Genomic DNA, 24,602 nt, shown 5'->3' with positions numbered 1-24,602 from the left:
CTCAACTCCCTGAGCAGGTTATAACCTAAATACAACCACATCGGTAGGTCAGCTGTAGTTTTCTGGGCAGAGAACGGAAGATTTCTTTAAAGCATGGCTTTAGGAATGAGATCAACTTTAACCAAAAAAAAAAAAAAAAAAAGCATGGAACGTCAGTGCAAAGAGCAAGTTGATCAGAAAATAGCTGTGACTTCTTTCAGACACACCTCTCTGAAAATGTATCACCCCACAGCCAGATCCTATTTCTCCCCCTCTTCCATATCCTTCTCCTTAGCCATCACTATTCTAGGCTGCGGGGAGACTTAGAGCTTTATTCTGTCCTCATGAGATGCTGCCACGCCCCCTCACCAAGAACAGCACACCATGGAATCAGAACGAACACGTGGGGTAATCATATTACTGTCTCACCCATGCAGCCCATTTTATGCAACTTCCCTAGCATAAGAAATGTAAGTCCACTGATCGAGAAGCTTAAATGCATATCCATACAATGAGCAAAGTATTCAGTCCTTCAGAGAGGGAAGAAACGAGTGGATTTTGGTTAACAACTCTGCCATGCAATCCTTTATCTTCCTAGAAATTTGGGCCAATTAACATCTAACACAGAAAAAGTTACCCATGAAACATGTCATGAAAATGCTGCTATGCTCATAAATGTCAATGCTTGTATGGATGTGTTCAGTAGGATTCTATCGGAAGACACATGGGACATTCGGTAGCCTAAAGTGTTACTGAATGATGCTAAAAAAAAAAAAAAAGTCAAGCAAACAAAATGTAGATAAGGGATTACTTACTGTTCATCCCTGCCCTTTGAAAGTCTCTATTATTTACTGTTTCTTTATATTCCCAGTGGGGAAATAGAATGCGGGTATGAAACTGCACAAGCCCTATTTTTACCAAACACATGCAGGTAACTTATAGGTCTTCTATTTTCTAATGCATAAAATAAACACCAGTACATCATTAGTCAAAAGCCACAACTAAGGGGGGACAAAAGACCTGTCTGACAGAATGTTTGCTTAGACATAACAGCCCAGTTCTGCATCTTCCACTTTCGCTTTGGGGAGCAGGATAAAAACGCTGATGTAGAATGCCTGTTTTTATAAAAACAGCAACAAAGGAAGCCTTCTCATATTTCTTTTCCCAGATGAGTCTGAGCTCAGGTTGATGAGCTGGCCGCAGGTACTCCTGTAACTAGCGCCCACACTTGGCCCCTCGCTCCCTCACTGTTCTCAGGTGGGAATGTTACCTGGCAGGAGCAAAGGCAGATTTTTAAGCCATTGATCGAGAATAGCTTCTACCATCTATTTTGGTCCTCACTAATTTATTTACTTGGACCTGTGTTGGGTCTGCAAGAAAAAAAAAAGCCGAATATTCACTCTTTTTACAAACACCTGTGTTACAGACTCTTAGCCTCTCTGCAGCAATTCCAAGTTTATGAACCATCATGTTTATGTTTAAATAGAAAGCAAGATCTGCTATTTAAAAGTCATAGGAATTTCACTTCTATGAAGCTTGCATAATAGATGACTACAAAGGAAATTTTTCAGCTCTCAGATTCAAGGTCATGTTCTACAGAAGATGGCTGGCTTTAAAGGAAGGTCACTCAAGCTCAGAATTCATAACACACACAAGTTCACTCTCCAAGTATCACCTGTCCAAAGTGCTAACACAAACAGACCCATGGTTATATGTACATATAATTCTTTTATCTAATTTAAGGAGCAGATCTTGGTGCCGTGAAGACCTGTGAGATGTGTAAGCAAGGCCTGCTGGTTGACCTGGGTGACTTTAACATGATTGAGTTCTACCAGAAGCACCAGCAATCTCAGGTAAGAAATGTGGCCACTCTGCCTCCACGGGCTAAAGTATGTTGGAGGGGCAGGGCGAGAAGGCATTCCCTTTTCTCCCTGATCTAAGAAATGTAGAAGGTCTCTGCTGGCAGGAGTCTGACAATATCCATTTAGCTTACTTCTCTGAGAAGACCTGCCACTAAATTGGAGTATTAGAGAGCTGAAAAGCCTTTTTGTTTTTTTGAGATGGAGTCTCACTCTGTCGCCCAGGCTGGAGTACAGTGGTGCGATCTCGGCTCACTGCAACTTCCGCCTCCCAGGTTCAAGCGATCCTCCCGCCTTAGCCTCCTGAGTAGCTGGGATCCACGCCCAGCTAATTTTTGTATTTTTAGTAGAGATGGGGTTTCTCCATGTTGGCCAGCCTAGTCTCGAACTCCTGACCTCAAGTGATCTGCCTGCCTCCACCTCCCAGAGTGCTATGATTACAGGCGTGAGCCACTGCACCTGGCTGAGAGTTGGAAGTCTCATTTGTCCCGGGTTGAGTTTGCCCTGCTGTTGGGGACAAAAGCAAGATGCATCAGTGGGCAACTGGACACAGAGAAATACCAAAAAATTCTGGCAAGCTCCACACTCACATTTGCAGAAGTAATTTAATAACAAGAGAGAAAAAAAAAAATCAGGGTCTTGGAGGAAATGGCCCCTAATTTAAATATCAAGCAACCCTGTGATAAGAAGGAACTGCTTTACCTAGGACTGATAAACATGAGGTAAATGCCTACTGGCTGATCTTTACCACCTAGTGAATTAACTCACCTAGGGTATTTGGACTGCATTTCTAATATTGTAAAAAAGTTAGTTACCCTCAGGTGGGAAGTTGATTTATGCCTGAGATAACAGTTAATCACTCAATTCTCAGGCAAACAGTCTTCCATTTAGAGCTGTTAGGTTGGTGCAAAAGTAACTGCAGTTTTGCCACTTTCGTTGGCAATATCCACAATTACTTCTGCACCAACCTAATACTATTTTGTTCAGTATAGAAGTCACAAGCCACTTGTGGCTAATGAACAGGTGGCTTGTTCTAATCAACATATCCTGTAACATACACACCAAATTTCAAAGACACAGTACCAAAAAAAAATACAAAGGGTAATATATCACCTAATTTTAAACACACACCAAGTTTCAAAGACTTAGTACACTTTCCAGTTCAGTATGTAAAGAGCTTGAAGTGGTCACTTCCTTTTAACAAGTAAAAAGCTGAATAAAGTGCAAAATCAACAACCCTTCTTAGATCCATAAGAGAAGTGAGGTCACAGAGCAAATCACTGCCGCTAAAATTGGAGAGAGAGGGAGACAGAATCAGTAATCTCAGCACTTTGGGAGGTCAAGGTGGGCGGATCACTTGAGGTCAGAAGTTTGAGGCCAACGTGGCCAACACAGCAAAACCCCATCTCTACTAAAAATACAAAAATCAGCTGGGCGTGGTGGCCCATGCCTGTAATCCCAGCTACTCAGAAGGCTGAGGCTTAAGAATCACTTGAACCTAGGAGGCGGAGGATGCAGTGAGCCGAGATCGCACCATTGCACTCCAGCCTGGGCGACAGAGTGAGACTCCATCTCAAAAAAACAAAAACAAAAATAAAACAAAACAAAAGAAAAAAACGAATCACAACTTACCGGAGCAGAGACTCCTGAGCAGAAAGCTCTGTGGAAACCAGTGCTGGACAAGTAACCTTAAGCTGTAGTTAATGAACTGCTGGAGGCTCAGTGTAGACAAGTCTGAGAGTCAGAAACTCCAGGGGGACCCCGTCATAGGGGTATCCCCACCCTTCGGTGAGGTTTCTATCCAGGAGTGCAAGCGGGTGCTTACAGTGAATAGCAGAGAAAAATTCCTTCATGCTTCCAGCAGGGGGAGGGGGAAGTAACCATTTTGGTGTAAGCCAGAGCTTTCTGTTCTTCCTAACAAAGTCTGCCCTCAGGAAAAACTATTTAACCAGAGCCTAACCTTTGGAGCTTTTATCAGAGCCCCATACCGAACTGGAAGAAGGGAAATACTCAACTCCAGCCCTCTCCAGCCATCTTGTCCCACCTAAGGTGGGAGGGGGAGGATAGAGAAACTGAGAGGCACTTGTGAAGTTCACAGTCCAGAGGCCCAGGCTCACTCAGACTGGGACCTAGAATCTCAAAGGACTCTAGCACACTTCCCCTCTCCCCACACCTCACCACCACACGGCTAACAACCCATTTATAGCAGTTCCTTTTACCCAGTACATCACGTCTGGTTACCAAGAACAAATTACAAGGCATACTCAAAGGTGAAAAGCAGAGTTTGAAGAAACAGAGCAAACACCAGAACCAGACTCCGATGTGGCAGGGATGTTGGAATTACCAGCCCAGGAATGTAAAACACTATGATTAATATGCTAAGAACTGTAACAGGTAAAATAGACAGCACTCAAGAACAGATGGGCAGTGTACACAGAAAGATGGAAATTCTAAGAAAGAAAAAGAAATCATAGAGATGAAAAACACTAACAAATGAAGAATGCCTTTGATGGGCTTGTTAGTAGACTGGATACAACTGAGGAAAGAATCTTTGGCTGGGCGTGGTGGCTCATGCCTGTAATCCCAGCACTTTGGGAGGCCAAGACGGGTGGATCACGAGGTCAGGAGATCGAGGCCATCCTGGCTAACATGGTGAAACCCCATCTCTACTAAAACATAGAAAAAATTAGCCAGGCATGGTGGTAGGCACTTGTGGTCCCAGCTACTCAGGAGACTGAGGCAGGAGAATGGCTTGAACCCGGGAGGCAGAGCTTGCAGTGAGCCGAGATCGTACCACTGCACTCCAGCCTGGGCGACAGAGCAAGACTCTGTCTCAAAAAAAAAAAAGAAAAAGAATCTTTGAGCTTAAGGCTATCCCAATAGAAACTGCCCAAAATGGAAAAACAGAACAAAGATTGGGAAAAAAAGAAAAGAAAACACAGCAGGACATGCAAGAACTTATGAGACAACGATCCAAAAGGTGCAATAGACACACCATGGGAATACCCAGAAGGAGAATAAAGAGAGAAAGGAACAGAGAAATATTTGAAGCAATAATGATTGAGAATTTCCCCCAAATTAATGTCAGACACCAAATCAGAAATCCAGGAAGCTCAGAGAACACCAAACAAGATAAATGCAAAACCCCATCACCAGGACATATCATATTTAAAATGGAAAAAAAAAATCAAAGATAAAGAAAAAAATCCTGTAAGAGGCCAGAGGGGAAAAACACCTTCCCTAAAGAGGAGTAAAGGTAAGAATGACATCTGACTTCCCAGAAAGCAAGGAGAGAGAGAAAGAAAATATTTAAAGTGTTAAAAGAAAAAACTGAACAACCTAGATTTCTCTACCCTGCAAAATTATCCTTCAAGAACATAGGAGAAATAAAGATTTTCTCAGGCAAATAGTTAATGCCAAAAAAAGTAAAATATCAAAAAAAAAAAAAAAGAATGTAAAAATTACATACGGAAATGATCATTTGAAAATATTGTTAATAAATTATATTGTTAAAATTAATTTCACCAGTTTCTTTTTACTTCTTTAATGTGGCTACTAGAAATTTTAAAATTACATCTGTGATGTGCGTTTGTACCTCTGAGTGTATTCTATTGGATGGGGCTGATCTGGAAGGTGATTTCCACATTATAAGCAGTCAATAAATATTGACCAGACCTTTTTTTTGGCCAACGTTTTGACAGTTAAGTCAAAATGATTTGTGTGAGTCTGGGCAATTCTGCAGTTTCCTTGTTTAAATTTTTAAGGGTGTAGACCAAAGAACAAAATACTGACAAGAATGAAGGATATTTGAAGAGTTCAATGAGTAAGTTAGGGCATAATGCCACAGCAGCATTATAGAGGTTAGGCATGAGGAGGTTAGAGAAAGAAAAGGAAAAAAGAGAAAAGAAGACAGGAAGAGAAGGGAGGGCAGGGAAGGGGAGAGGAGAAGGGCTTCTTGAGAAATAAATAGTGTTTTGAGGCCTGAAGGTCTCACATCACTGCATCATAACCACCAGGCACTATGATCTGAGACGATAAACAGAGCGACTCACATTCCTGGACGCTGAGCATGTGGGAGGCGAAATACTGAAAGAAACCAGAACCTCTCAGTGCCTGAGGTCAGGTGCCAGCCAGGGCGCCGACAGGTTCATCTCAAGAAATAGATCATTTTGGGCAATGGAGCCTGCCAAATCTCCTAAGGAGGACGTGTTCACATGAGGATGGGTCACCCAGAATACTGTCTATTAGAGCAATCTACAGACATCACAAACACCATGCAGCCCAGGGGAATGCCTTGCCTAGAAAAGACCCCTTTTGGCCCCAAGCCTTTCCACATGGCTCTCCCTCTGCCAAGCTGCTGCCACCATCTAATGTCCTTTATCAATGGTATTTATAGAACTGACCCATCAGCAGCGCATTTTTCCATCCGTACTAAGATGTGTGCACTCATGTAGTCTGAGGCCGCGTGTCCCACTGAAAAGCCTACCAGCTTCGATTAAGATCTCAATCTAAACCCTACTCTCTTCCCCAGAGTGGCCTCGTGACCTTGAGGAAACTATGGCAACTCTCTGGACCTCAGCTCTCTCATCTGTAGAAGGTGAGAGATGTTAACTCACACCTCACAGGTTTGGATGTAGGAAAAGACTTGAGTACATCACCTCATAGACAGAGTGTGTGCAGAGAAGGCTCCACGCACGAGAATTGTCAGATTACAGCTGTAGAGACGCTCAACTAACTTGGCACTCGGAGGAGAAAGCTAAGTGCACCAATGACTGGCCTCGAGTCCATCAGTGATGGACCAACCCAACCGGGTCACATCCATATCCTCAGCCCCACGGCACCCTCCGAGTTGAGATAACTGGCTACAAGCACCTTCTAGAACGAACTATAACAGTAATTATATCAGCCAGGATCTGGTTGGAAGAGATGGTGGCACACTCAAAAGGGGCAAGTGAAGAAGGCAGAAGGGAAGAGGGAAATGTGGGCAGCAAAAGAAAGCAGCAAGGAACGAGGAGGTGTCCTGGGACTAGCAGTGTGGCCAGGATCATGAGCACTGTAGCTAAGGGACAGCCACCAGCAGCCTGGGGCCTTCAGCAGAAGACAGCAACCACTGTCACACCACACCCAGCAGAGAGGGACCGGGGAAGAGACACCCAGCTTCTCCCTCCTCCGCCCTCAGGTCTCCTGCCGGGGCCTCCCATGTGCCAAACCCAGTGAGATGCCAGAGGGCAAGGGAGTCCGGCTGGGGAAAGCCATGGGGCTGACCCCTGGGCCACAGAGCAGGAGGGGCACGGATCTGCAGGCGAAACAGAAAGCATCCAGCACAGTCACTGCTCCACGTGGAAGCAGGAATGATTTTAAATTTGTTTCAGTGAGAACTTCACAGGCCATCAGAGCCTTTTGGAAATGCCCACATTATCATCCCAGGTGGCATCTAGGCTGCTAGGCCTGCCCTGTGGGGAGAGCAGGTCATAGCATGGGCAGCTGCTGTCTGATGGCAGCTGAGGGCTCACACCTCATTGCAGTCCCGACTGTCCCCATGACCTGCTGGGAATTCATAGTGCCTGTCTGCTCACAGCCTGGGCGAAACCCCAGACCCCAGGGGGACTGACTTGGGCGAATTCTGAAGCTCACCATGGATAAAGACTGAAGCAACTGTTGTTGAACACAAAGATATCTACAATATCACCGAACCTCAGCTCATCCCCGAGGCGCAGCAAGCCCACTGAGGGGACAAGCCCAGCTCCGGGGGGCCGTCAGTCTGGCCATGGAGGTGTCGTGGACACCTGTGCCTTGTGTGCCCGGTCCCTTCCCCTCGCTCCCAAACCTGGCTCACCAGGGCCTCCTGGCCACCCCCCATTGCTTGTTCTTGGCAAATGGGTTCCCTTCCGGAGAAGTGGCACCACCTTCTACGTGTACAAGTCTGGACATGTACCAAAAAGAGGGCAAAACCAAAAGAAACCTAGAACTGCCTTCAGCTCAGCCTGGTTCTCACTTGACCTCAAACTGACTGACTAGTGAACTGACTGTTTTTCTTATATATTTTCCCACTTAGAAAATTTTTTTGTTTTTGCTTTTGTTTAATTACAAAAACCATACAAAAATTCCTTATAGTTTACCACCCAAAATGACAACTTCTAACATTTAGCTGCAGGTCGTTTTTTCTATTAAAATGGTGATACCCAGGCCCAACCCAGGTCTAACCCCAGCTCTGGGATGGGGCCAGGGTCCCTCCTGGGTTCAAGGGATCCTCCTGCCTCAGCCTCCTAAATAGCTGGGTCCACAGGTGTGTGCCACCACAGCCTGCTTTTTTTTTTTTTTTTTTTTTGAGAGATGGGGTCTGTCTCACTTTGTTGCCCAGGCTGGTCTCAAAATCTTGGGCTCAAGTGATCTTCCCACCTTGGCCTCCCTCCCGAAGTGCTGGGATTATAGGTGTGAGCCACCACACCCAGCCAGTTTAACTGACTTTTCAAATACTTACTGAACACCTGCTGCCTGTGAGCTACTGTGCTGGAAATGCTGCCGGTACCCAAGACCTGGAGGGGGTACAACCAGCAGCAAACACTGGAGTGAGCGATCCCTGCGGGTGGAGGTCAGAACGAGGACCGTGCAGGCCGCTGGGGGAACAGCTGTGGGGCTCCAACTTGCTCTCTGAACCAGAGAAGGCCCTTCTGAAGAAGAGATGTTTAAAAGCGGAAGGAAAGAGAGGAGCGGGCCTTCTATCCACCGGGCCTTCTATCCACGGGGCCTTGGAGTGAAGTCTGTGACATCTGGGATGGACGCCTCACCTGGGACCTGAGCACAGATCAGAGCGTGTCCTGTAGTTGTCCGGTCAGCACTGTCGGTGGCCTCTGAGGGTGTGAAGGGGCCGCCATCAGAGCACGTTTTTCTACCTTAGTTCTGTACTTCTGGTGGGAGCAGGGCAGATGCCGCTCACAGGCGCTAACAGGGCTCCAGTACGGGCCCCAAGGTCAAGGCCTGCTACCAGGCCTCAAGCGGCTAGATTAGGAACTCCTACAAGCATCTGGAGAGGGGATCTTTAGACAAGAGCAGCTGTGGGGCCCCAGAGACCTGGCGGTTTCATCTCAGGTCTGTCAGGGCCTGGGGCAGTACAGCCCTCCTTTCCCCTGACTCTTTCGGTAGTGCCGTGTGTGAGGCCAGCCTACATTTGCTCCTGTGGGCGTCGGCTGTTGCCTGGAAGCAGGACTCATATTGGATTCTAGCTGGGCGCTCGGATTTGGGGTGGAGGGCAGAACTCCTGGATAGCAGCATGCGGCGATCCAAGTAACATTCCAGCCTCCAAAATGGATGAGGAGAAAACAGGTTTAAGGAAAGTTTAAGTCACAGGTTACACGCTCAAATACCATAGAGCCCAGGCAGGCAACAAATGATGGTAATCTTCTAGGTATCCTGCCACTGGGCATGGTGGCATTTGTGGCAAAATGAAAAGCGCTCTCCCCAACTAAAGATGGTCGTGCTCTTCTTTTCTACCTTCCTTCTTGCTTCCTTCCATCCAACCGGAGCACATCCACAGGCCAGATTCAGCTTAGCAGCTACCAAGTGCTCACCCTTAGTTTAGAACAGTGGTTCTCAAAAATGGGTGATCCCCAAACCAGCAGCATTAGCATCACCTGGGAACTTGTCAGAAGGACACATTCTTGGGCTCCACTCCAGTCCAACTGAATCAGAACTGCAGGGAAGAAAGGAGGAGCAGTGAAGCTGGGCACAGTGGCTCACGCCTGTAATCCCAACACTTTGAAAGGCCGAGGCTGGTAGATCACTTGGGGTCAGGAGTTCGAGACCAGCCTGGCCAACATGGTGAAACCCCATCTCTACTAAAAATACAAAAATTAGCTGGGCGTGGTGGCGCACACCTGTAATCCCAGCTACTCGGGAGGCTGAGGCAGGAGAATCCTTAAACCTGGGAGGCGGAGGTTGCAGTGAGCCCAGATAACACCATTGCACTCCAGCCTGGGTGACAGAGTGAGACTGTCTCAAAAAAAGAGGAGAAGGGGGAGGAGAGAGGAGGGGAGGGGAGGGGAGGGGAGGGGAGGGGAGGGGAGGGGAGGGGAGGGGACTGCCTAGCAACTGTGTTTGAAAAGGGCTGCTCAACATTTCTGATGCACGTTAAAGCTGGAGCCACTAGATTCAAACGTTGTGGCTGAATGGGTCACTGTCTGATCCATCACAATTTTGCATTTTTTTCTCATTACTTCATCTGTGCATATATTTATAGAGCATGCACAGTATACCAGGCACTGGGCCAGGCACTAGGAGTCAGGAGCAAACAAGACAGATGCAGGCCTTGCTCTCACAGATCTTACGCCCAGACAATTTACCTGGAATCCTGTCTTTAAATCTTGCCTCTTGTAGGATGTGTTTTTTTTTTTGTGAGATCCCATATATTAGCTTACTTTACTACCACGCTTTCGGGATACAGGCAGAACAGAGGTTACTTCTCCTCCATTAGAAGTTGAGTCACTTTGGCCCTGCACAGTTAAAACTCTGCCTAAAGTCACAGCGTCCAGTGGCCCTACACTGCCCACCTCAGCCGGAAGCACTTTCTAAGTAAGGCGCACTCCAGGGGCCCTTGCCCACTGTGCATTGGAACACACCCCTGCCGTCCTTGCTCTGCCACACAGGAGAGTCTCAGTGGGCCTCAGGCTGTCATTGCTCTGAAGCACAGGCCTGGCCTGGCTCCATCTCAGCCAAGGACAGATGTCCTCAGACACACGCAGTCACCTAATCACGCTTATACCTGGGAGCACTGTTGAACATATCTGAAGACTTGATAGAACGTTCAGCCAGGCCGTCAGCTTCTTTAAGTGGAATGTATTGAGAATTTCCACCAGTAGCAAGTCTCTTGGCCTAAATGAATATTAGCAAAATGGAGAAAACAACTGGCAGGTGGGCTGAGATCTCCGGAGCGTTTATGCACTGTTTCACATGCCTTCTCCTTTTTAATGTCCCCGTCCCCTCCTATTAATGCCACCCCCATTCCCTTCAGTCTGGCACACAAAGGGAACTCCACGTGGGAGTCAAAGTGTGACGTGATTGGGACAAGGAAGGAGTGGATCAGCCGTAGCTCCCGTAAGCACTGCTCCAAAACCTCGTTCATTTGGCCCTGGCCGGCCAAGTGCGGTGGAACTCTCTGAGTTAACAAATGCCTCCCACTTGTAGCTCAGGAGTATAAAGGCTGATTCGGAGTTGACTATCACACGCCTGCTCTGACTGGTGGGCTGAGCCCCTTTGTCGAGCATCACCAGCTCTGCAAAGGGCGCACATAAAGGAACCAAGCCGGCGAGATTGATGGCGCCGTGTGACAGGTTCCCTCCCACAGACCAGAGAAGAGACACAATCTGCTAGAAGTGACTTTTCAAATTATCTGCAGAAAACATTAGTGGATATTTTCCCATCTGCATGCCTCTGGGCCTTATTGAGTCATAAAAAGTAAATGATTTCCCTGAATGCTTTGACAAACCTGATAGTTCCAAGCCATTTTCTAGCTGATTGATTTGCCATTATGCATCCGAGTGTCTCGAGGATAAAAGCTGGCTGGCAAAGAGCACTGGTGAGAGAACCACTGGCAGCTTTTGCAGGAGGAAGCCGGGGCTGAGGAAAACAAACAAGGGCCAAGGCTTGGTTGGTGAGGAGGAGCTAAAAGCCAGGTGAGAAAGGATTCTCAGAAGAGGTGGTTGGCGAGACAGTTGGAGGCAGGCACAGACTCATGGGAAGGGCAGGAGGCGGCAAAATTAAAACAGAAAAAGTGGCTGGGCAGGGTGGCTCATGCCTGTAATCCCAGCACTTTGGGAGGCCAAGTCAGGTGGATCACCTGAGGTCAGGAGTTCGAGACCAGCCTGGCCAAATGATGAAACCACATCTCTACTAAAGATACAAAAATTAGCTGGGCGTGGTGGTGCACGCCTGTAATCCCAGCTACTCGGGAGGCTGAGGCAGGAGAATTGCTTGAACCTGGGAGGCGGAGGTTGCAGTGAGCGGAGATCGCACCATTGCACTCCAGCCTGGGCAACAGAGCAAGACTCCGTCTCAAAAATAAAATAAATAAAACAGAAAAAGTGAAAACAAGCAACTTGTTCTCTGCTCGCCCTAGGCCAAGGTCAGCAGAGCACAAAAAAGTACGACCAAAGGCTAAAAATAGGAGGCTAACCGCTAAGGACAGAGGATTGGGGCCTTCGAAGATGGATCTGTAGAATGGTGGAGAGGCCTGCAGCGGTGACCTCAGGGCCAGCTGTCACCAAGATCCAGAGTTGGCCCTGATTCAGAAGGAAGAGCGCATCAATCCTTCCTCAACTTCTGTGCCTTTTCTGGCAGCTGCTTGGTCCTGGGAGAGGTGGGTTCTGTGCCAACCTCCTGAGCTGCGCTGGATCTAATGAGAACGGGGAGATGTGGCACCTGCGCTGCTGCAGGAGGGAGGCAGCCAAGACACTGAGCGCTCACTGTGTCATTCATGCCCACGCTTCGTTATCCTGGACCGACAGAGTCACAGTTGCAACCTTTCCCAAGGGTGACAGAAGGGGCCATGCCTTCTGCTGGGGACTCCAGTCCCCGGGGGCTGGGTGGCTTTGTGAGCACCGCCTGGCCCATCCCAAGACCCCCACTCAGGGGAAAGACGGGGACTGAAAGGGCCTTCCCCTCCTTCCCCTATAGAGGGATAGGAGTAGTTGTTCCTAACACCGCTGATTTGTGGAAGGTCTGTGAAAGGTCTAGAGTGAGCACAGCCACTCTTTGCAGCAAAGCCGAAGTGCTGAGGACAGAGAAGCACCAGGGCCAGCCAGACCATCACATCCTCCCCGTGTAGCGCCTGTTCTGAGCACGAGCGAGAGAAACGAAACACAGCCCACTCCTCAAGAAAAAGCGGAAACGTTAAGTGCCAAAGGTGGTATGCAAGATCAAGACGAATGCTTAGGGACTGGGGAGCAAAGGAATGACAGGGGCAAGCAAGGCTCCTCAGGAAGCCTTCCACAAGGGGACATCTGTGACTGCTGAGAACGTTACAGACACGGCCTGGTGCATCTCTGTTGTAGCACATCCAGCTTGTACTGGAGCTGTTTACGGATGAAGTTCTCTCCCCCACACCAGGTGATGGCATCCCAGCAGGGAGTTCTGAGGCTTGTTGCCCTGTGTTCCCCACAACATCCAGCTCAAGGCTTTGCATACGTAACTGCTCAATAAATGTGGAATGGGATCAAGCCTGGAAAATGGAACTTTCTCAAAGCATCCTCCACTAGCTAGTAAAAAATCCCAGGGGAGTGACGGCCCTGGCCTCTACCCTGGATCTCCTCCTGCTCTGTCTTCCGGTCCCCAAGAGCAGGCCTTGCCTTGGAGCTTGGGCTCTGGTCCCAGTTCTTGTCACCTCTTAGCCTTGTTACCCTGCACCCCACAATTTAGACCATGACTATTTTACAGATGAACTGAAGAGCTTTCTTTTCCATTTGTAGGCACAAAACGAGCTGATGAACTCAGGCTTGTACCTGGTGCTGCTGCTTCACCTCTATGAGCAGAGGTTTGCAGAACTCATGAGGCTCAATCACAACCAGGTGGAAAGAGAGAGGGTAAGTCTGGCTGTGACCCAGAGCTGCCCGGTGGCAGCCCTGAAAACCCTGCAGTGCTGTTTATTAGATGTGCAAGCTGTTGAGGTCCTCAGTCACTTGGGAGGATATGGGACTGTCATTGTTAGGACTAAGATTTAGCAGCTGCTAAATGTATATACGGTGACCCTCTGGCTGAAAAGTAAGTGATGATCACATAATTGCTTATTACTGAACATGAGTAGTAATTAAATGGTCATCAATGGTCATATAAGTGAGTGAGTCTCTAGGGATATTTGCCCCCCAAAACTAGAGGACAGCAAGGATGCAGGGGCTGGTTGTGTATTATGTGTGGGCACCCCCAATGCCTGAACATGGAGGACCTGTGAAAAAGAGGGACCTGGCTGGGTGTGATGGCTCATGCCTATAATCCCAGTGCTTTGCGAGGCCGAACTAGGAGGATCACTTGAGGCCAGGAATTTGAGACCAGCCTGGGCAACACAGTGAGACCCCATCTCTACAAAAATGAAAATATATATTAAAAAAAAAAAAGAAAGAAAAAGAAGAATCTTCCCCACAAGAGACTGCCTGGGCCCCCAGGACATGTTATGCCAGCGTATGTACCCATTGAAAGAGACAGGCTGCCAAGAAATAAAGATGATGATAGTGGCACCATTTGTCATTAGAGAAGATGATATATTTATCAAGAGTGATCATCTGTGGCTGCCCTTTCTTCAGCAGAACTGGGGCTCTCCAGGAGACCCCGTGGTGTGCAGGGAGAAGCCTAGTCCTCCTCCTAACTGGAGCCTGGCCTTAACAAAGTCAACCCAAATGAGGGAGTTGGACGGGTCCACCTCTGCAGTGTCTTAGTACACTTGGTCATTGTCAAATCAGCACCTTGAGCCTCAAGGGACTTCCCGCTTTGTCAAATGCCTCTCTGTGCCTGGCCAGGCAGGGGCACTGTGAGGACAGGTTACCACCCTTATCCCTAAGGTCATGCCAGGGGCTGGTCTGCTGGCAGTGTTTTGGATCCCAGGATCCTCAAGGGGTACCTTGAGCCTTGGCTCTTGACCTCTGGCTTAGCTCTGGACCTTGAGGCTTGGCTCTGGACCTCTGCTCATGTCAGAAGGTCATGACTAGAAAGTGAGCCAGTGTGGCAGTAGACAAGCCAGATGGTGCCACAAGGCAGTTTTAATGACACTGCCACCCCATCCTGTACGCCTTTCTTTCTTTTTATTTTCTTCTTTCCTCTCTTCCTCTCTCTCTCACTTTCTCCCCAGTCACTTCACATGGACAAGAGACACCTGCCATATATCATTCTACATGTAATTCCTTACATGGCTGCAGACTCTGTATGACCATGGACTGTTTCCATCCGTTTAGAGCCATCCCTATTTAAAATGCTAGGGCCAGGCGCGGTGGCTCACGCCTGTAATCCCAGCAATTTGGGAGGTCAAGCTGGGTGGATCACTTGAGGTCAGGAATTTGAGACCAACCTGGCCAACATGGTGAAACCCTGTCTCTACTAAAATTACAAAAAAATTAGCTGTGTGTGGTGGCACACGCCTGTAATCCCAGCTATTCAGGAGGTTGAGGCAGGAGAATCACTTGAACCCAGAAGACAGAGGTTGCAGTGAGCTGAGATTGCACCACTGCACTCCAGCCTGGGTGACAGAATGAGACTATCTCAAAAAAAAAAAAAAAAAAAAAAAAAAAAGTCAGTCATGAGAAACCTAGATTTTTTTTTTTTCTGGCTTACATTCTCTCCTTAGACCCTGAGCTCTCAATTAAGAAAACAGGCTGGGGCTCTGCCAAGACATCTCCTCAAGAATCTCACCCTCATTTTGACCCAGGCCTGTCCTTCCTAAACTCTTCCATAGTTTTAATGGTGACATAAATTTCTCAGAGAAATATATTTTTTAAAAAAGAAAAGTACTAGAAGCAGGAAATGATCCTTTGTTAACATTTCTGTAACCTTATTTTCATGATTCCACATCTTTTTAATGAACTTTTTATTGCACATTGAACTTCAAAGCATCCGGGGTTGATACAGGTTACAGATGGCCCTAAGAGCAGTGAGCCAATGCAAGCAGCATTAGCCACCAGGCCTGCAAAGCAAACATGACAAACGACAAACAGTACAACCCAACGGATGAAGACCAAAGCCCTAAAGCACTGCCTCTAAAGAAACTTCCAGTAAATCTGTCCTGGACTAGGAAGAAGTTGTACCAGGAGCAAGCTGGGAACCAGAGCAAAAAGCAGCAGGAGGGACCAGGGACACTCTTCTCTCACCACAAGCTCACATGGAATTGGAGAAACCCTGAAATTGATCTCACACACTTAGACTACCAAGCAATAACAGGTACAGATAACCAGTTAAGAGGCACCCAGGCCAGGTGCCGTTGATGCTGCAGGGAGGTTGACACTGCAGTGAGCCATGATTGTACCACCGCACTCCAGCCTGGGTGACAGAGCGAGACCCTGTTTAAAAAAAAAAAAAAAAAAGGGCACCCAAATGAAAGTAGGAAACAAACTGGCTCTTGTTAAATTCAACACTTCTTGATTTGCATCTCAGTAATTTCTTGTAGAAAACACTCAGAATCTGATGGTAACATTTAGCAAAAGAGAGGCACTAAGTTAGGAGAGAAGTCCTTCCCTCTCCTTTATCTACCAGAACTGTTGAACTCACGCACATCGTGTTTCTTGGTTGTGTCTCATGAAGAGACCTAGTGACGGATTCCTGTTTTTTCGTTTTGTTTTTTATTTTTTTGAGACAGAGTCTTGCTCTGTCACCCAGGCTATAATGCAGTGGCACAATCTCAGCTCACTGCAATGTCCGCCTCTGGGGTTCCAGTGATTCTTCTGCCTCAGCCTCCTGAGTAGCTGGGATTATCGGTGTGCGCCACCATGCCGGCTAATTTGTGTATTTTTAGTAGAGGCAGGGTTTCGCCACGTTGGTCAGGCTGGTCTGGAACTCTTAATCTCAGGTGATCCACCCACCTTGGCCTTCCAAAATACTGGGATTACAGGTGTGAGCCACCGCACCTAGCTGACAAATGCCTCTTAATGGTGGTGATCATTTCTCATCCATTCGTGCACTGCCCTGTACCAGGTGCTGAGATGAGGATCAGGGAAACAAGCTGCTAGACACTAGACATGACGCCATGATATCCTTTTCCGTAAAGAGCGTGTGAAGGAGTTGAAAAAGGAGACACATATTTATAAAACCAGGAAATAACTGGAAAGTAGCACCTGTGCAAGAGAACTAGTGGACCCAGTGAATTCTTAGAGGCTGTGAAATTGACAACATAAGCTCTTCCCTGGCTGGGGCTCCCTGGGGTTTCCTGCAATCCCGTAAACAACTGGTCTCAGTGAAGTTGTGAGCTATTTGAATGCAAAGCCAGGCCTTCTATGCCTGTCTCTCATAATGCTGGGCACACAGTGAGTCACATCTGACTGCTGACCATGTCCCTGGCACTACGGATGCCAGGAGCACTGAGTGTTTACAGACGTCCCAAGTGATTCTGCCAGATAAGGAAGTGGCCCGCGTGGGCTGGGGGCACTCATTAACAACTTGGGCATAGGAACCTTTATCTCTTTTGTATCTCACAGGCCTCCAGTGCCTAGAAAATGCCTAGTACCTAATAGGTGCTCAGTAACGTTCTGATGCACAGTCAACTACTGAATCAGAACCTACATTTTCCAGGAGGCGAGTCCTGAGTTATGTTTTAGAGAAAGTGATGGTACAAAATTTGCAGAAAGAACAATATTCTAGGTAAAGGAATACTTCCAAGTTCAACATATATTACTTACTCAAAGATTTTCTCTTTTTGAGACAGGGTCTCACTCTGTTGCCCAGGCTGGAGTGCACTGGCGAGATGACAGTTCACTGCAGCTTGAATGCCTGGGCTCAAGGGATCCTCCCACCTCAGCCTCCTGAGTAGCTGCGATGCGTCCACCACTACGCCTGGCTAATTTTTTATTTTTTGTAGAGATGGGGTCTTGCTTACCCAGGCTGGTCTTGAATTCCTGGTCTCAAGAAATCCTCCCACCTCGGCCGCTATTCAAAGATTTTCTGCAAACCTACTATGTACTAGCCTCTAAACTAGATTCTGGGAATACAAAGATGATTAAGACACTCCTTTCCTAGAAGAGACTCAGAGTCTGAGGGCAGAACACACATGTAACCAAGAGTATCCACAAATGTGCCTGTGTTGTAACGGAAGGTTGGGTCAGATGTGGGGAACACAGAGCAGTCGGATGAAATGGGGCACCGCCATTCTCACCCCCGTCTTCTGCCCCTCCTGTAGGACAGACCTCCAGCCCAGCTCTTCGGGGACACGTGCCAATGCTTCTGAGGCCTCGCTTTTCATCCAATCAGATTGTGCCCTTTGCAATCAGTGTTCCCACTTCTTTGGGAGACTGGTGGCAAACCTGCTTCCATTACTGCTCTCATCAATGGATCCACTGTGGGGATGATGTTGACCCAGAATCCTGAAGGGTTTGGCAGATGGGCAAGGAGAGGTGTGATGGGAGTATTCCATGCAGAGGGAAATGGAAACGCACAGACACGGAAAGACCTGCATGTTTGGGGAAAGTCAGGGAGGTGTGTGGCCGGGAAGGGCAGAGAAAGAGCCTAAGGTGCAGGCAGGGAGCGGGAAGGGTTTGTGAGTGGCTCTGGAGGCCATGGAACAGTTTCCAGCCTGGGATTGGCAGGCCAGGAGATGTGGGTTTTGCGGGGAGAACTTGGGCAGCCACACTGGAGGGGAAAGAAAACCGCTGGGAGGCTGCTGCAATGGCACGGGGTAATAAGGGGGACCGCGTGGGGAGCATCGGACATGGGAAGGACGGGTGGGTGTGTGGTGAGGGACAGGCTGGCAGAAGCACTGAATGCTCGCCTCTGCAAGTGGCCAGCAGGAAGCTGGCCTTTCCTCCCTTCAGGTGCTTGTTGGGGAGCATCTCCAGAGAAGACAGGACCCACCAGCCTCACCCGACCCCACCTTCGAGGTGAAGCTAAAGGGCCTTGCCTTCCCTCTCCTCCTTCCCTTTCAGCCCCCACACGGAGCACTCCATTTGTCAGGGCTTAGTCCCCCAACCCCCGTGTCCTGGCTTCCTCCCAGCCCAGGTCTTGTCTCTATCTGATGATTACAGTGATCTCCTGGAGCAAGGACCCGCCTCTGTCTTCTGTCCCAGGTGTGCAGTTAATAGTGAAAAACTTCAGGCTAGGTGCAGGGGAAGGGAGCCCAGGGGCTGGCTGGAGAGGCAGGCAGGATCTAGAAGCCATTCTCAAATCCCCGTCGGTTCATTCACGTGTGAGACTGGATAGACTGTGGCTACCCCCGCCCCCATCCATATCATTTCTACAAAACCAAAAGCTCTTCTCTCTAAGGACCAGATCAACCCAAAACATGGGAAGCCCAGGTTTGGTCCACAGTTACAAAAACTTCCCACTCACCAAGATGCAGTTTCCTGGTGGAACAAGAGTTGGTGAGATAGATACGCTCAGCTGGCACAGAATCTAGAGGCAGGTGGAGGTTGTCTCGGGAGCCCAGAGAAAACAGAGGCAATGCCTAGCCCAGTCCTGATGCATAATTTACCAGGTAACCAGGACCTGCTACTCTAGACGAAATTCCATCCTTCCCCTGCCCTCCCTCTCCTTGGGCACAGAAACGGTCTCAGGGACTAAAGCTGCCTCCACACTGGCCAGGCAGTTGCCCCAGTAACAGTGTCCAGCACCCCTTGTTTTGTCCCCCAGCCTGTCACAAAGCCCCTCTTCTTCCTGGGGAAGAGCACCAGGCCCTCTGCACCAGGGCCCACATCCTTGCAGCCTGGCACAATGGGCTCCCACGGAGTACACAGTGTTTCTTATTGTGGCATAAAATGCCATAAAGTCAGAACAAAGAGCGAGCCCAGGGCCTTGATGGGTCTGCTGCTTCCTGCCGGGCAGAGAATACAAGTGATTGTTTCAAAGCCAGTGGTGAGGCAAGTGGCCAATTAGCACGGCCTTCACCCCCACAGCCTGTAAATGTGATTCGGACCATCAGAATGGGATTCTGCTATTCAGATCAATTGCTCAAAGGAAGCGAGTCTGTTCTTGCTGCCAAATTTAGAAGCCCGAGACAACAAAGGTGACCCAGGTTATGGCTGCAGCTCTCCTTAGGATGAGGCTGAGCCCTGCCAATGCTTAGCACTCACCAGCCCTCAGCACCTCTGCCCGTTTCCCTGCCCCTTTAAGGTGGTGTAAGGGATTCCTAGAACGTTCCTGCAACTAGGAGGTTATACATCTGTTCACAATTGCATTGGAATAACAATGCATTTCTCGTTGTCTTCTTTCTTGTAGTTGTCAAGAAATTACCCACAACCCAGAACAGAGGAAAATGAAAGTAGGTTTTGGGGCCCAGTCCTGCCATTTTGAGGGTGTTTGCTAAATTTCTCTTTTTCTGTGACTGTGCTGAACCTAACGCCATGGAAGGAAGGAATGACCACCACCCAGAGGCAAAAATAACCCCACAAAGCTTGGGAAAGTCAGCCGCAGCAAACAATCGGGAAGGCGAGGCCCAGTTCACTGGATGCAGAGCAGATAAGAATTTTAATTCATCCTGAACGCAAGGAAAAGCGCCAACAAAGGGAAGAGGTTATCTTCCGGCATGAGATAAGATTTGTTCCTTTTCCTTGCTGGGATTCTCCAGCGTCCAGCACTTGGAGAGTTTGGGGGTTGGTTTTTTTACTGCCAGGATTCCTCTAGGGAAACCCTCCCCAAGCCCTGGCAGGGGCTGTCTGGCCCTTACCTGAAGGGACCACATTCACTCACAAGCTAGTGGCCTTGGTGGATTTTGGGTCTGCTGAATTCAGAGGCTGAACAAAGCAAACAGGTCTCCCGAGAAAGGGCCCTCAAAGCGGGCAAGACGGCTCTCTGCACACAGGTTCGAGAAAAGTCTTCTCCCTGTTCCTTTTTCCATTAAAAAAAAAAAAACCGACTGGAGAAAAACGTGCTTAATAAAGCAGGCGGGCTCGAAGTCAGACTCGGGAAGAACTTCATCAGGAGGCAGAATCAACACCGCAGTGAACAGAGGGGTGTATGACAATTGGGTCCCCAGAGATTCTTCTGGGGGAAAATTTCACAACTGCCTGTCCCAAAAGCCGTTAGAACAGTGGCTCCCACATGGGCTTTGCCATCAGAATCACCCGGGAACTCACCAAAAACTCGGATTCCTGGGCCCCGCCCCGAGATTCCGCTTCTGGCGATGGGGTGGGGCCCTGGAATCGTGTTCAAACCGGACCCCGGTGGTCCGGACACAGCCGACCGCGGGGTGCTTTTGAGAACCCCCAATAGTCCTGCCTGGAAGGCGCGAACCAGCTCAGAGCTGCTCGGGGTGGGGCCCGGATTACGACCCTAGAGAAGCCAATTTATTATTCCGGGCACGCAGCCCTGCGAAGCCGAATTGACCATTTTCAGAGACCCGGGGAAGGCCCTGCCTTCCGCTCACAAAAGGAGCCTGGGAGTCCCAGCCCGAGCGCCACCGCGGGGTCCGGCCGCTCCCAGCGCCCCCTCGCGCTGCCGCCCCCGACCCCGGCCTTGTCCCCCGGGCGGGCGCAGCTGCTGCTCCCGCCTCCGCAGCCGGGAAGGGCGCTGCGAGGTCTTTAAAAGACCTTTGTGTCGCGGGCGCACGCAGCACCTCCGGGGAAAACGCCCTGCGCCTCGGCCCCGCGGCTCCCCGCCGCCGCCCGCCCCGCGCGTCCCAGGGTCTGCCTCGGCGAGGGCCTCCCGCTCCGGAAGGGGTGCGACGGGGAGCCCGGCCTGGTCGCTGCGGCCCCGCGCTCCGTCCAGCCGCGGCCGGGAGGGCAGGGCAGGGTCCCGGCGCTGCGCCCAGGCGCCCCCTCCCCAGCCCCGCCCCGGAGACGCCTCGCTTTTCCCGGTCCGGGGAAACCTGCGCCGGCCGGGCGCGCCCACGTGGCTTCCGCTGGGCAGGGGCGACCCCTAGTGCCCAGGGCGGGCCGCGCCGAGCAGGACCGAGCCTTTCCCCACACACCCTGGAGCCTGGGCTTGGGGCACCCTGGCCTCCGAGCCCGGGCCCCAGGGAAGACCCACGTCTCCGGAGAGCAGAAGAGCATCCCTAGGGTGGTGCTCCAAAAAGAGTGTCCACGGGAGTCAGGGAACCTGCCGCGCTTCCGTGCTGCTCCGAGGCAAATGGTCCCACAGAGGGAGCGACCCCCACTCATTTGCCATCCTTCCTCCGGGAGCTGGGACCCGCTCGAGGATCCACCCCATCACCACCCCTCCCCTGCCGCTCTCGGCCCCAGGGGAGACAGCCAGTTCTCCCCTGGAAGCCCAGGCCCGCTCCACCTGCCCCCAGCTCTTCTCACGCCCCAGACATGGGTGGGCACAACCAAGGCCAAGGAGAACCCAGCACAGAGGGATCATCCTGGGGTGCTGACCAGTCGCAGCCCTGGCCTGGCTTCCCGCCAGAGCCATTCTCAAGACAAGAGCCAGGGTAGCCAGTGGCAGAGCCACGGGTATCCAGCCTCCCCCGTAGGCCACACTCCCTTGGTCCCCTGGCATCCTATCATGACTCACCTGGTTGGCAGCACTTTGTTAATATGGGTTGCCAGAGCTGAGTCACAGCTGTGACCTGCTGCCCTAGCTCGGTTCAGGTACACAGGAGGAAAAGGCAAAACATCAGGGCACACCAGGTAGCACAGAGAGGTGCCAGCCTCTTTGTGGCTCTGTGGTGCCCATGCCAGCCTGCTGACCAGGTCCCCTCCTCTGCACGTGAGAACCAAAGCCTCACACAAATGCCACAAGTGAAACCGAAGTTAGGGCAGCTGGGGAGAGTCCCTGGGTGTGCGCAGGAGCCAGCACCAGGACAGCTGCTTCCCAGTAGCACAAATAACTTCCCAGTGTCACCAAGACAAGGGGTGGGGGGAGGGTCCAATATGCAGATATGCAAACAGATGAGGACAGGGGCGGGCATGAGTGCCCTTGGCCAAAGACTGGGCCAGAGCGCCTCACCAAACACCCAGTCAAGGCTATTGGCTTTTAGAGAAAGCACAGGAGGGATGAGGGGATGGAGGCAGCTCAGGGGCTGGGGCTTCCTTGGGTCGAACTGAAAGGGTGAGAGGGTCCAGGTAGGATTGGGGGCATGTCAGTTGCTCCTGCTCCTTGCAACAGTTTCTTCCACAACAGGCAGAAACTTTCTTTCTTTTCTTTTTTCTTTTTCTTTTTTTATTTTTCTTTTTGAGATGGAGTCTCGCTCTGTCACCCAGGCTAGAGTGCAGTGGCCGGATCTCAGCTCACTGCAACCTCTGCCTCCCAAATTCAAGTGATTCTCCTACCTCACCCTCCTAAGCAGCTGAGATTACAGACACCCACCACCCCTGGCTAATTTTTTGTATTTTACGTTGACGGCGTTTTGCTATGTTGGCCAGGCTGGTCTCGAACTTATGACCTCAAGTGATTAACTTGCCTCGGCCTTCCAAAGCACTGGGATTACAGGCGTGAGCCACTGTGCCCAGCCTAAACTGTTTCTAAATTGTCGGGGATCATTCACTCAAGCCAAGGGGGAAAGAAACATATTGAGAACAAGAGTTTCCCCCAAGAATAAAGGAGACCCCCCACACCAACTCCACCTTCTCCACTTGGATTGTACTGCCACCCAGTGCCTCTTGCTGTCCCTCCCTTCTCCCTCCTGTCACGCGTCCCTCTGCCTCCAGCCATTGATTTCCGAAAGACTCCTGAAACCCCTGAGTCAGTTCCCCCTTCCCTGCCAAATTAGGAAGCGGGGATTCAAGTGGGGTCTTACCCTGAGAGGAAGCAATGGCCCCCGCAGGTATTCAGCCTGAAAACAAGTGCTGCACCAGGCTATGTCGGGATGTGGAGATGACCAAGATGCTGTCTTTGGGGGAAGCTGGTGTGGCTGAAACCCCAATGGGGCAGTCTGCAGATTCCCCAGCCCCAGACTTCAGGTCTCTGTTCCCCACGCTGTTCCAGGCACTGTGGCCATGTGGGTGGCTGGCCCTCAGGGCTGGGGTGGGAGAAGACGGAGCGGCAGTGCCATGCCCCCTGTGACAGACGCCACAGTCTGCTGCAGCCCTCCGGCCTGAAACATCTTCTTGCCTTCCAGATTCGGAGTTGGGAGATGGAAATGAAGGCAGCATTTCTCAAAGCCGGGTCGTCTAGCAAGGAAGCCAACCATGGAGCTCGGCAGAGCCCTCTCCCGCCAGCCCTTCTGTCTACGTCCCCAAGTGCCTCCCTTCCTCCTCTTCTTTACTGAAACTGAAACCAAGTGTTCACAGTTAGCATTTTCACCTTGTGCCACTCTCTTTTGGGGTCTGCCTTGAGCATCTATGGGCAGCCACAGCGACCAGTCTAGTCCCAGACAGCACAGGTCAAGCAGCCTGGGACTGTGGAGCCCCTGGCAGGCTAGCCTGCTGCTGCCCCCTTAGCCCAGAAGCCCAAGAGGACCCAGAAGCCTTGCCAGGTCCAGTGGCCTGGGGTCCCAGTGCTGAGGGCGCCTGCCAGGCCTCACTCCACCCTGAGTGGACTCGAGCCATGTATTCATTCAGTAAACTGACTTTATTCTCCCAGTTTTGTTCATGCTTATTTCACTTGCCTTGGTCAGAGGCCGAGGGTCTCAAGTTGGAGGAAGAGGGAAGCACATTTCACAGTCCCCACCTCACCTCCACTTCTCCCTCGCTCCCGCCATCACTGGGGATGCTACATCCTGGGCCCCCGTGGGCTGGGGCAGGCTGGATGGTGGCTGCCCCTGTAGTACCCACTTAAGACCCAGTTGGGGTGTGGACTCCACACTTTTTTTCCTAATTGCATCTTAGGACCCAAAGACCAAGTCAGGACTTGGGGTGAAAGGTCAGAGGGTTAGTGAGAAAATTATGTGTGCATGAGTGTATTTGAGTACGTGTGTGTGTGAGAGAGAGAGGGAGAAAAAAAGTTAAGCCAAAAAATAATAAAAGGGCTGGACGTGGTGGCTCACACCTGTAATCCCAGCATTTTGCGAAGCTGAGGAGGATGGATCACTTGAGGTCAGGACTTGGAGACCAGCCTGGCCAACATGGCAAAACCCCGTCTCTACTAAAAATACCAAAAAAAAAATTAGCTGGGCATGGTGGTGGACACCTGTAGTCCCAGCTACTTGGGAGGCAGAGGTTGCAGTGAGCTGAGATTGCGCCACTACACTCCAGCCTGGGCAACAAAGCAAGA

General features: G+C 50.2%; 1 protein-coding gene across 7 annotated transcripts in view; it reads left to right on the top strand.

Moving 5' to 3' along the window:
• The window catches only part of MARCHF10 (membrane associated ring-CH-type finger 10), a 112,017-nt gene extending 88,046 nt beyond the window's left edge, over positions 1 to 23,971 (top strand). For 4 of the 7 annotated variants that reach the window (XM_045374605.2, XM_065531821.1, XM_065531822.1 and 1 more), the window contains 3 exons: positions 1,723 to 1,832; positions 13,298 to 13,411; positions 23,509 to 23,971. In XM_045374605.2, coding sequence (XP_045230540.2) covers positions 1,723 to 1,832; positions 13,298 to 13,411; positions 23,509 to 23,658 — 374 coding nt within the window. In that variant the 3' untranslated portion in view covers positions 23,659 to 23,971. Of the gene's footprint in view, positions 1 to 1,722; positions 1,833 to 13,297; positions 13,412 to 19,727; positions 19,771 to 23,508 lie in introns of all 7 variants that reach the window. The other 3 variants (XM_045374606.2, XM_065531824.1, XM_065531825.1) reach the window with 1 other exon arrangement.
• The last annotated feature ends 631 nt before the right edge of the window (positions 23,972 to 24,602 follow it).

Source organism: Macaca fascicularis, chromosome 16 (assembly GCF_037993035.2).
Source record: "Macaca fascicularis isolate 582-1 chromosome 16, T2T-MFA8v1.1".
NCBI classification, from domain to species: domain Eukaryota; kingdom Metazoa; phylum Chordata; class Mammalia; order Primates; family Cercopithecidae; genus Macaca; species Macaca fascicularis.
This window is presented reverse-complemented; position numbering and strand designations above follow the sequence as displayed.